The sequence below is a fragment of the Hemicordylus capensis genome, chromosome 6 (genome assembly GCF_027244095.1).
Source record: "Hemicordylus capensis ecotype Gifberg chromosome 6, rHemCap1.1.pri, whole genome shotgun sequence".
NCBI lineage: Eukaryota > Metazoa > Chordata > Lepidosauria > Squamata > Cordylidae > Hemicordylus > Hemicordylus capensis.
The window spans coordinates 161,015,121-161,027,580 of NC_069662.1; the positions used below are offsets into that span (position 1 = coordinate 161,015,121).

A 12,460-nucleotide genomic window follows, 5' to 3' on the forward strand; every position below is an offset into this window, starting at 1 on the left:
ATTCACGATGGCCCGGAGTTGAGAGGCCATCACCCTCTCAATCACCTTGGCCAACCATGGCAGTTTGGAGACAAGCCTATAATTGCCTAACTGCAAGGTAGGCCTAACTCCAGTGTAGGCCTCTTCAAAAGAGGTCTAATAATTGCCTCCTTTAAACAAGGACATCGTACCTTCCCTCAGAGAAGCATTTATTATCCCAACCAGGCCCTCTCCAACAATCTCCCTGCTTGATAATATAAGCCATGCCATAAAGAGAACAGGTGGTAGGACGCATAGTTCCAAGCAGCTTGTTCCTGTCCTCAGGAGTCACAAACTGAAACTGGTCCAGTATAACCACACAAAAGGAGTTACTGGATACCCCTTCTAAAGACTCTGCACCAACAACCTGAATCCAGGTCAGCTTGAATTCAAGAAATTTTGTTCACAAAAAACTCATTAAAAGCTTCTCAGTGGCTAACTGATGGTTCCAAAGCCAGAGTAGACGGGACTTGTATAAGTTCCCTCACCACCCTCGACAATTCCACTAGATGCAAACCTGCGGACACAATATGCACAGCAAAGAATTGCTTCTTTGCGCACTAATTGCCAGAGCATAAGTCTACAATTGTGCTATGTGCTGTAATCTGTCGGATTCAAGCCGAGTCCTTCTCCACTAATGCTCTTGTCGTCTATCGAGCCGCTTCAGCTCCCACAGTTCTTCCGTATACCATGGAACTAATTTAGAAGTGGGCCAGAGGACACTTAGGAGTGATCGAGTCTATCACCCTAGGAAGCTCATTATTCCAATTTTCCTCCAGGGTGTCAACAAGAACACCGGCAGAGCCAACCTTAAAGCTCTCCAAGGTTTATTGGAATCCTATTGGATCCAATAGCCTCCTCCTAGAACAAACAAGTTGTTCTAGTAAGTCTAGTAATCAGCCTACTTTCCTTTTACTGTCTCTACATCTGGACTAAATCGGATGCAGATTGAGTTCCACAAGTTAGATCTCTTGTGCCTCAAATGTTCATGTGTCCGCCATCTTGAATCAGGTTGGATGTCATCATTACAGACAACAACGTTGAGGTGTCCCTGTATGTCACTCACTACAGCTGTTCAAAATTTGGTTCAAATCGGTTTGACAGTCCTCAGGTTAGTGCACTTGAGCCTCAAAGGTTTATGCATCCACCATCTTGGATTGGGATGGGTGACATCATCACAAACTACACCATTGGGGCATCCCTATGTGTTCATTCAGCTGTAGCAAATGTAGTTCAAATCAGTTAGACTGTCCACAAGTAAGTGCACTTGCACCTCAAATGTTTACATGTCCGCCAACTTGAATTGGGGAGGAAGGCATCATCACAGTCTTCACCATTGAGGTGTCCATATGTGTCCCTACAACTGTAGCAAATTTGGTTCGAATTGGTTAGGTGGTTCACAAGTTAGCTCACTTGCACCTCAAAAGTTTATGCTTTCGCCATCTTGAATCAAGGTGGATGACATCATCACAAACTACACCACTGAGGTGTCCCTTTGTTTTACTCACTACAGCTGTACCTAATTTGGGTCAAATCAGTTAGACAGTCCACAAATTAGTCCACCTGCACCTCAAATGTGCAGACATCCGCCATCTTGGATTGGGGTAGATTACATCATCACAAACTATGCCATTGAGGTGTCTCTAAATGTTCCTACAGCTGCAGCAAATTTGGTTCAAATCGGTTAAGTGCGCTCTACATGGGGCTGCCCTTGAAGAATATCCGGAAACTGCAGCTTGTACAAAATATGGCAGCTAGGGTTCTATCTGGAGCTGCCCAGTGTGATCACATCACACCTATTTTGAAAGAGCTGCACTGGTTACCAGTGTGTTTCCAGCAGGGGCGTAACTATAGGGGGGGCAGGGGGGCACGTGCCCCGGGCGCCATCCCGGCGGGCCATGTGGGGGGTGCCAAAAAATGGCTTCCCCCCCCGCCGCCCCCCCTGGATCGCCCGCCGAGTGTGGCGGCGGGCATGCAGGCGGCAATTCGGCGGCAGGTCGCCCACCGCGCCGAGAGCGGCGGTGACTGGCCTGGCGGCGATGGGATGGCCTCCTCAGTGTAGCAGCCGAGCGGCGGCGCAGAGTGCAGGCAGCGATGCCGAGCCTGCCTTCTGGCCCGGCGTCGCTTCTGCGCAGGCACGCCTGGCGCACCTGCGCAGAGGCAACGCCGGGCCAGAAGGCAGGCTCGGCGTCGCTGCCTGCACTCCGCACCGCCGCTCGGCCACTACACTGAGGAGGCCATCCCATCGCTGCCAGGCCAGCCACCACACCAGCCACCACCGCACTCGGCGCGGCGGGCGACCCACTGCAGCCCGCCACATCGCCGCCACCGCAGCCCGCCACATCACCGCCGCCGCAGCCCGCCACATCGCCGCCGCGGCCCGCCACATCACCGCCGCCGCGGCCCGCCACATCGCCATCGCCGCTGCACGCCGCCACCGAATTGCCGCCACCGCCGGCGATCTGCTGCCTGGGGGGCACCGGCGCCGGCCCAGGTATGTGGGGGCCGGGGGCAGTGGGGGGCGCCATTTCAGGGCGCTTGCCCTGGGCGCCATTTCCCCCCGATACGCCACTGGTTTCCAAGTTCAATTCAAGGTGCTGGTTTTGACCTTAAAGCCCTTAATGGTTTGGGCCCAGGATACCTGAGGGATCGCCTGCTCCCAAGGGTTTCTGCCGCTTGACGAGATCATCTGAGGGGGCTCTGCTCTGGGTGCCAACAATGAGGGAGGCTCAGTTGTCGTGCAATCAGGACAGGGCCTTCTCTGTTGCTGCCCCCAGGCTTTGGAATGCTCTCCCAGTGGCCATTCACTCCTCAGACTCCATCACAGTTTTTAGAAAGCTGATTAAATCTTGGCTTTTTATCCAGGCCTTTACATGATTGTTTTATTGCTGCTTCTGTGTGTTTTTATCCATGTATAGTTTTCTGTATTTGTATATTATATATTTTAATATCAAATTGTTTTTATATTTTTAGCTACATACTTTTAATTCATTTGTATTATGTGTTTTAATTTTTGTAAACCGCCTTGAGATTGTTTTTAATGAAAGGTGGTATATAAATCAAATAAATAAATAAATAAATAAATAAATAAATATATTATGATTACTGTACCACAGTTCTTTTATGGCTTAAATTTTACTGCTTTAAAATACCAGAGAAAATATAACAGAAACTAACATTTGATCTGCACCTGAAAAAAAAATGTCTGCTGTAGAAAATATCTGTTTACAGAAAGTTAAGAATTAGTCCTTTTCCCACACAGGAGGGAAACAGACCAAGATAAAGCAAATGATTTTTATAAGTGTTACTGCTGTATAATATTGTTTCAGTCAAACTTCATTTTAAAGTGGGATTGAGGGGGTTTACTGTCCTGACAGTCATATTAACAGAAAAGCTTTTCTGGACCAGTATTAAGAAGAACTCTAAGGACCACTACCTTGAGAAAGAGTATCTTAAGCAGCTTTGGAAAGACACAAAATATGTATTTTCCTACACACAATTTTTAATGTAGGCCTGGGGCCAGAAAAGCTAACAACAAAGATTTCCCAGATGTGTACTGAAGGTATCCTTTGGCTTTGATTTACATTCTAATTGAATGAAGCAGTTATGTATCCTCTCTTTCAAAATATTTTTTTAAAGTTCCTGTTTCCTTCCTTATACCACAGAATGAGACTTTAAGCACTTTTAAAAGCTTAACAGTTCTTATAGAATAACAGGATATGGAAGGCTTCTAGGATTACATATTAGCCACTGTTAGCCAGAGCACTTTTTGACATTCTAATTCGTCTAATAAGCAGAGAAAAGGAAAAACTTGTGTAGCACTTTGAAGGAAACTGTTATTGGAATCTTATTATAAATAATGATTATTGAAATACTGTACACCCCTCTGGCACAGCAGTGTTGTGATTTTCTTTTAACTCTTCTTACAATGGGCAAGCTGCAACAGAGACTCAGATTCATTCATCTTTATTATTATCAGATAGCAGAATGGCTATTTTAAATCTAGTGAGAACATTTATACTAACACATACTGTTGGGGGGAAATCAAAGATGGAGAAGTGAACCAAAGTTTTACTCCCTGTCTGTGGTATTTGGGAAAGATGCTGTGAGTGCAAAACAATAAACAATAGCCTCTTTGTGGCTTGAAGGTTGGACATGCACAGTTATAACAAGTTGTTCTAGTAAGAACTAATCAGCCTACTTTCCTTTCACTGTCTCTACTTCTGGACGAAATTTGGTACAAATCGAGGTCCACAAGTTAGATCTCTTGCGCCTCAAATGTTCATGTGTCTGCCATCTTGGATCGGAGTGGATGTCATCATTACAAACTGCACCACTGAGGTGTCCCTGTGTGTCACTCACTACAGCTGTTCCAAACTTTGGTTCAAATGGGTTAGACAGTTCTCAGGTTAGTGCACTTGTGTCTCAAAGGTTTATGCATCCGCCATCTTGGATTGGGATGGGTGACAGCATCACAGTCTACACCATTGGGGCATCTCTATGTGTCCAATCAGCTGTAGCAAATTTGGTTCAAATCAGAGACTGTCCACAAGTGAGTGCACATGCACCTCAAACGTTTACATGTCCACCATCCTGAATTGGGGTGGATGACATAGTCGCAATATTCACCGTTGAGGTGTCCCTATGCATCCCTACAGCTGTAGCAAATTTAGTTCAAATCAGTTAAGCTGTTCACAAGTTAGCTCACTTGCGCCTCAAAGGTTTATGCTTCTGCCATCTTGAATCAGGGTGGATGACATAATCACAAACTTCACCACTGAGGTGTCCCTGTGTGTCACTCACTACAACTGTACTTAATTTGGTTCAAATTAGTTAGTCAGTCCACAAATTAGCCCACTTGTGCTACAAACATTCACACATCCGCCATCTTGTATTGGGGTAGATGACATCATCACAAACTATGCCATTGAGGTGTCCCTATGTGTCCCTATAGCTGCAGCAAATTAGGTTCAAATTGGTTAACCATTTCACAAGTTAGCCCACTTGCACCTCAAAAGTTTATCCATTCGCTATCTTGAATCCGTGTGGATGACATCATCACAAACTATGCCATTGAAGTGTCCCTGTGTGTCACTCACTGCAGCTGTACCCAATTTTGTTCAAATAGGTTTGTCAGTCCACATATTAGCCCGCTTGCGCCTCAGAAGTTCATGCAGAAGTTCATGCTGCCATCTTGAATTGGAATGGATGACATCCTCACACACCAAGCCGTTTAGGCATCCCTATGTGTTCCTACAGCTGTACCAAATTTGGTTCAAATTGTTAGGCGGTTTACAAGTTAGCCCACTTGTGCCTCAAAAGTTTATGCATCCGCCATCTTGAATCAGTATGGATGACATCACAAACTTTGCCGTTGAGGTGTCCCTATGCGTCACTCACTGAAACTGTATCTAATTTATTTTACGCATTTATAGATAGTGTGTGTAAAAGGATATGATTGGTACTGCTGGATCAAAGAAAGATAGCTTTGTTCTCTGGCAGTGTTCTGGTACTTGCTATGGCACAGTACTTTAATCCTGCCCTCCTCCTCATTTTTGCAGGATTTATCCATTCATTCACTCACCATTCTAAGTCCTACAATTCTCTACTTGGATTTGGCTGGCTGCATGGGAAGAAGAGAACAAACGTGCAGACCACCACAGCAGCTCCTGTGGTAAGCAGAAGACCCATTGGTCAGGATGGATCTTCTACCAACCATAATACTTTCAAGGGTGGGAGGGTTGTTACTGTATCTTAAGTTCAACACTGAATAACTATCAGTGTATTTGGCAAAATTAAAGCTTGGCCATTTGCTTTAGAGTTGATTATCAATCAACCAATCAATCAAGTTTTTACTGCAGCCAATAGACCAAATCTAGCAAAGAGACTTAGAATTGATTAGAATCATACACTTTCTTTTGTTGCAGTTCCATAAGTGTGGAAGGGATCGGATAAGAAGACCGAATAAGCTCTATCCTGTGGATGTTTTATCAGAAGTACACCCTACTGAGTTTATTGGGACTTACTCTCAGTGGACTTACTCCCAGATTAGTTCAGGGAACTCTTAATTCTCCCAGAGAATTAAGAGTTCCCTGAAATATCAGGTTTGGGTTTTTTGACAGTAATAAAGGTATGTCAGTGTCACCAAGAGGCTTGCTGGTAATAGCTATTTTCATTTACAAGAAGTCCTCAGGCTTATGACACAATTGGTTCCTGAAAGCTGTGTCTTAATGTGAAACCTCTTAACCTAGAACTATTTCCACATATAACTATGTTATAAATGGGAGTTTGGTTTAGAAGTTTGTCCCCGTGGGCATTCTGTAGAGAGTGGAGGAGAGGAGTGGAGTAAGAAAGCAAAAGGGAGGGAAAGGAGAATAAGAAAATGTAGTTGTTTCTGAATAAACTCTTAGATAGATCTATATAAGATTACCCTGTGCTTGTGAGGAAAGCAGCTGTAAAACAGCCAGATGTTCTATTTTTTTCTGTTGCTGTCCAAAGCTGGAGGTGTATCAGTCACAGACATCCAACAGAGAAGTTGCAGTGGAAAATCAGAAATTGTTCACCCATGCCACCCTTCCTGGCTGGCTCTTTCTTATTTTTCTGTGGAAGGCAGGCAGGCAACTGGGTATCTTGTCTCCATTTTTAGTAGGTCATAGGTAGAGAGCTAGAGGGCTCAGTTTATATTCCCTACTCAGGAATAAGGCTTAAACCTCGTACCTTTCATTTTCACCAAATTCAGATGTAAGAGGAAACCGGAGGTCCCTTCACCTCCAGTTTCCTAACCTGCACATATGAATTTGGGGAAATGGAGTTCAGGGGTGGGGGAGCGACCCATGGTTTTTCTCCCTGAACTCCAATCTGAACCTTTGGTTCAGTTTGGACCCCACAAACTCAGTTTCTGTGGTGCCAGCATTACATCTGAACACTGGCACCACAGTTTCAGCTCCACAAAACCGCAGTTGAGGGAAGAAACTCCTCCCTCACTCCCTGTGTGGGCTGTCCTTCTGTCAAGAAGGAAGCATGCACAACCAGTGCACACACACCCCGTAGTCTTACTAACTGCAGAGAGGCAGCTCTCCCCAACATCCAAACGCAGATGGGAGAGCAGGGAGAGGGGAGCGCGGAACTGAGGGTCCATTGGACCTGCGGTTCTGCATTAAGTCTTAATGGGGACAGAGTCTCAGCTCAACCTACTTCAGACTTCTTGTGAGTATAAAGGGGGGGTAGGGGGGCAATTACATCCCTGATCTCCTTGAAGAAGGGCAGGATACAATTGTAATAGTGGGCAGGACTGAGAAAAACTATCTAAATCTACCCACCTTTGGCGTATGTAATGGTTTTCTGAGCGACCAGCTGCTGCCCTACATCTGGCAATGATGGTTGCTTCTGACAGCAGCATAGCACAGCTGCCCTAGCAGGTGTGCTAGGCACTTGGAAGTAAATCTATATGACATCCTGACATAACAAACTCCATAGGGCAGTGATGTGCTTCCACTGTGACAGTAGCCTCTGGAAGCACAGGAGAACTTCTGGAAGAAGTTCCTACTTGGTCCATTGCAGAACAATGCATTCGTAAAACAGAGGCTGATGGAGCAGTGGGGTCGGGTCATGGGATCTTGTAGCTGCTGCCAGTGCTTATGTGCTTGCTTCATTAGTCAGCTTGCTTCATTAGCCACTACTTCCTCCACCTTTGCATCCATATTCATTCAGACTGAGCTGCAATCCAATGTATACTTATAAGTAAATCCTGTTGAACTTCTGAGGAAACATGCAGAAGTTTGGGCTGTAGGAGAATGCCTTTTCACATACTTGTAATAATAGACCCTCATCCATGGCTTCTGGAAAACTACTTCGGAACATATCATAAAAGTAGAAGCTCCTTCTTAGCTATGTGAAGTCAATGCTATTACAGAAGGAGATGAGGGAATTCATTGGCAATGAGACTGGAGAACTAACAGGAAAAGGATAACTAACAAGGAAAGGAAATTAGGCCCTTAAGGTAGCTACATTTTGTGCTGTGGCTGTTAACATCAGAAGTAACGTTGGCAGGAAGAAGTAACGTTGGCAGGTCAGTGGTTCAACTCCTACCTTTCAGGCAGGTTCCAGATGGTGTCCCTTGGAGACTGGTGTTCTTCAAAAACTGAACTTCTGTATGGTGTCCCTCAGGGCTCCATATTGTCTCCGATGTTGTTTAACATCTACACGAAACCACTGGGAGAGATCATCAGGAGATTTGGTGCAGGATGCTATCATTATGCTGATGACACCCAAATCTACTTCTCCATGTCAGCATCATCAGGAGAAGGCATAAACTCCCTAAATGCCTGCCTGGAGGCGGTGATGGGTTGGATGAGGGATAACAAACTGAGACTGAATCCAGAAGACGGAGGTACTCATTGTGTGGGGTTGTAATTCGGGAGATGAGTTTGATCTGTCTGTTCTCGATGGGGTCACACTTCCCCAGAAGGAACAGGTACAGAGTCTGGGGTGCTTCTGGATCCGAGCCTCTCCCTGGTGTCCCAGGTTGAGGCAGTGACCAGAGGTGCCTTCTATCAGCATCGGCTGATATGCCAGCTCCATCCGTTTCTTGAGATAAACGGCCTCAGAACAGTGGCACATATGCTGGTAACCTCCAGACTGGATTACTGCAATGCATTCTATGTGGGGCTGCCCTTGTATGTAGCCCGGAAACTACAGCTGGTTCAGAATACGGCAGCCAGGTTGGTCTCTGGGTCATCTTGGAGAGACCATATTACTCCCATATTGAAAGAGCTACACTGGCTGCTGATAAGTTTCTGGCTAAAATACAAGGTGTGGCTAATAACCTATAAAGGCCTAAACAGCTTGGGCCCTGGATATTTAAGAGAACGTCTTCTTCGTCATGAACCCCACCGCCCATTGAGATAATCAGGAAAGGTCTGTCTGCAATTGCCACCAGCTCCTCTGGGGGCTACTTGGGGATGGGCTTTCTCCGCTGCTGCCCCCAAGCTTTGGAACGCACTCCCTGCCGAAATCAGAGCCTCCCCATCTTTAATTTTTAAAATATCTTTAAAGACACATCTGTTCACCCAAGCTTTTAATTAAATACTGTTTTAATAGTTTTAACATTGTTTTAAAATATTGTTTTACAAATTTTAAATTGTTGTAATGTTTTAATTATAACCATTGTTTTAATTTTTGTTGTAAACCTCCCAGAGATGTAAGTTTTGGGCGGTATAAAAATAGGTTAAATAAATAAAATAAATACATAACATCAGACAAAAGCAGAGTAAATCTGTGCATTTGGTTATCTTTTATATAACTATGTTTTAGGGTTTTTTTTGAGCTGCATCTTATTGGGCTTATTGCGACATTGGCACCAAAGGTGGTGGTTGTGTATTTAAAATGTTGTTTACTATGTTTGTTTGTACCTCTGCCAGTGACTGTAATAATAAAGATTCTGATTCTTTGGTAGACATGTGAAGGCAATGCTATTGCAGGAGATGGGGGAATTCATTGGCAATGGGGCTGGATAACTAGCAGGGGAAGGGAATTACGCACAGAGTCACAGGGAGAGTCGGATGAATATGGATGCAGTTGAGTAAGGAGAACATATTTAGGCAGGCAAGAGGGGGTTTCATAGGTAAAGTAGCATGGGGGAAACTGTTTTTGGTGTTTGGGATGTCTTGTGTTTGTAAACACATATCGTTAAAAAAAGTATGACTTAAGAAATATTAGGAGGGATGGAAAGGAGGCTGTCTAGTAACACTAGGAGCAGGAAGACCTGGGTTCAAATCCCCATTCAGCTGTGTGAAGATCAGGTGACTGGGTCAGTCACACTCTCTCAACCTAAACTACCTTCAAGGGTTATTGTGAGGACGAAAAAATGGGTGTCGTATGTATGCTGCTCAGTATTCCTTAAAGGATGGGAATGGGACATTAATTTGAATAAATTGGGAGGCTAAGACATTAATTTGAATAACATCAAGCCTGACTGAACAGTTTTTAAAAGCACTGTAAGATGGCTTCTTCTGAGTTTCAGGATTAAGTTTGGTGGTGACATTTCACTAAACTCGATTACACTTTATCATCTTCTGCCAGGTTTTTTGTTTCTTTTAAAATATTGTTACTCACCCTAAGGCTTGAAAATGCAAAGGGCTACACATCTACATAAGAATATATCTATATAAATATATAGCTCTCCCTCAGAATTCAAACACTTTATAAATAAATAAATGAACAACAAAAACAAAACCATGTGAGCAGTAACAATGAGCAGTATCAATGTTAGTCTGATGCAACAAAAACAACAAAGAGGTTTGCACAGCACCTTAAAGACTTAACATAAAAGCAAAAGCTTTTGTGGACTACTGTGCATTTCATCACATGCATGAAGTGTCAGTTACTAGGTACTGGACATAGGGCTAAAGAGATGAAAGTGCTCATATTGATGTGTTTAGAAAACCAAAGAAACTCCATGTTTGCCCAGAAGACCTCATTCTAACTTAAAGTAACCCCAGCCCAGCTCAGGGACATCACTGCCTCTCATGACTGGCATCATTATCTCTCTCCAGCTAAAATGTATCTATGAAACTTGCTAAGACAGCTAAGCTTCCCAGGCCAGAAAACAGGATCTAACCAATTATAGTAATCACCAGATGAACAATGAATCATTCGCATGCATACTAGATACTTGGGCTATGTATACTGTGTCTAGGGTGTCAGCATCAGATTGTTTGTATGAGAGCGTTAGCCTATTGATTATCTATTGCTGACTGCAGTAGCAATAAACCTCAATTAATAATTCCCAGTCCTTGTGTCTGACTGATTGGCTAAGCAGACCCAGGAACGAGTCCTATTCACATCAATATTACATGCCAGTGCTCATACTACATGTTAAAATGCAAAAGATAAGATTACATTTTAATTGATATCCTCAGATGTATTAGAATATTACTGAAGCTGCATTGGGTCTTTTGAGAAAGGCAGGGTACAGTACTTTTAAAAAATAGTGACTATTCACAACTTTTAAAAAAATACTTAAGTACTTGAAAAAAAATACAGTGACTATTCACAACATTAGTCATAGTGGTGTGTGTAAACTCCAGGAATGACTTCAGTCAGGATGTTGGCAACCTAAGACACAGACCTGTGAACAAGGAGACCATTTAGCTATGGTGCATGAAGGGACTATGGGGGACTATTTTTTATGCGAGGCGAAATTTACACCAGCCATGCTGAGGAGGGGATGATATAATCTCCGTGGATGAACTAAATTCGGTTAAGTATGTTTAAGCTAACTCGAGTGCGTGTGGAAGCGAGCCGGCCTTAAGCCTATCGGTGTCTCAAGCCGGCAAACAGAAGTAAGGCCTCAAGCAGGGCATCACACAAGCGCGAAAAAAGGCGGGAAAATGTGCTTGAAGCTCCGGCAAAGGAGAAACGCCAACTGGGCGAGACAGCTCACCCCTCCCGCTTCCAGAAGCGCGCGCAACGCTTCCACCTGTCACCTAACTGCCCGCCCAAACTGTCGCGAGATCCCCCTCACGCCCGCCGGGGGGCGCTGTCTCGTAATAACAGCTGCCATAGCAACCGCACAAGCCCCGCCTCCCCCTTGTAAACCTTCAGGCCACCTCGTCCTATAAAGCGACCGCCTGCCGAGGATTTCAAAAGGCGGGAGGGAAGAGACTGGCAGGCTGGCGGTCCGAGGCGGGACTTCCGGGCCGGTGTGAGGCCTCCTCGGACATGACGACAGAGTGTCAACATGCAAGATGGCCGCTCATCACCGACAGAATACGGCGGGGCGGCGGAAAGTGCAGGTGAAAGGAACGGAAGGGGGCGCCGGCTGGAGAGGGAGCGGGGCTGGCCGGCCGAGGGCTGCGGGGGAGAGCAGGGAGAGCCGCGGCCTGGCGGCGCGCGCGGGGAAAGAGCAGGGGGAGGGTGGCGGCGAAGGTGGGGGTGGGGAGGCGTCTCCAGGAGGGAGGCGGGCTCGAAGAAGGGGCGAGCGCGGGGGCCTCAGCCGGGCAGGGCTTCTTGTCAACGGGAAGACGCCCGCAGGCTGCTCTCCCCGCTCTCAGGCTTCCCCTCCGCCGCCACTACTCGATGGCGAGGGGGTCGTCGGTGGCGACTCCCTCCCAAAAGCTCTTGCCCTTGGGCCCTGGTGGCTGGGAATGATGGGAGCGATCATAGTCCAGCATCATCATCTGGGGACCCGAGTTTGGGAAGCCCTCATGGCAGGACTGCCCGACCTTGGCCCTTCAGCTGCTTTTGGACTACAACTTCCATCACTCCCAACCACAGTGACCAGTACTCGGGGATAACGGGAGTTGTAGCCCAACATCTGCAGGTGGGTCACTGTTGTTCAGCCCTGCCTTATGGCTGTTGCTGCCTTGGGTCAACAGACCAGTGTGGTGTCGTGGTTGGAGTGCTGGACTAGGACCAGGGAGACCTGAGTTCAAATCCCCGT

The 12,460-nt window shown here is 45.8% G+C and overlaps 2 protein-coding genes across 17 annotated transcripts in view; one reads left to right on the top strand and one right to left on the bottom strand.

Moving 5' to 3' along the window:
- Nucleotides 1-11,487, bottom strand: part of LOC128332064 (sodium channel protein type 5 subunit alpha-like) — a 205,676-nt gene extending 194,189 nt beyond the window's left edge. For 6 of the 15 annotated variants that reach the window (XM_053266306.1, XM_053266310.1, XM_053266311.1 and 3 more), the window contains exon 1: nt 11,147-11,481. The gene's annotated coding sequence lies outside the window, so the exon portion shown is untranslated. Of the gene's footprint in view, nt 1-11,146 lie in introns of all 15 variants that reach the window. The other 9 variants (XM_053266314.1, XM_053266315.1, XM_053266303.1 and 6 more) reach the window with 5 other exon arrangements.
- A 69-nt stretch (nt 11,488-11,556) lies between these two features.
- Nucleotides 11,557-12,460, top strand: part of WDR48 (WD repeat domain 48) — a 38,520-nt gene continuing 37,616 nt past the window's right edge. The window contains exon 1 of one of the 2 annotated variants that reach the window (XM_053266324.1): nt 11,557-11,813. In XM_053266324.1, the coding sequence (XP_053122299.1) occupies nt 11,766-11,813 (48 nt within the window). In that variant the 5' untranslated portion in view covers nt 11,557-11,765. The remainder of the gene's footprint in view (nt 11,814-12,460) is intronic. The other variant, XM_053266323.1, reaches the window with a different exon arrangement.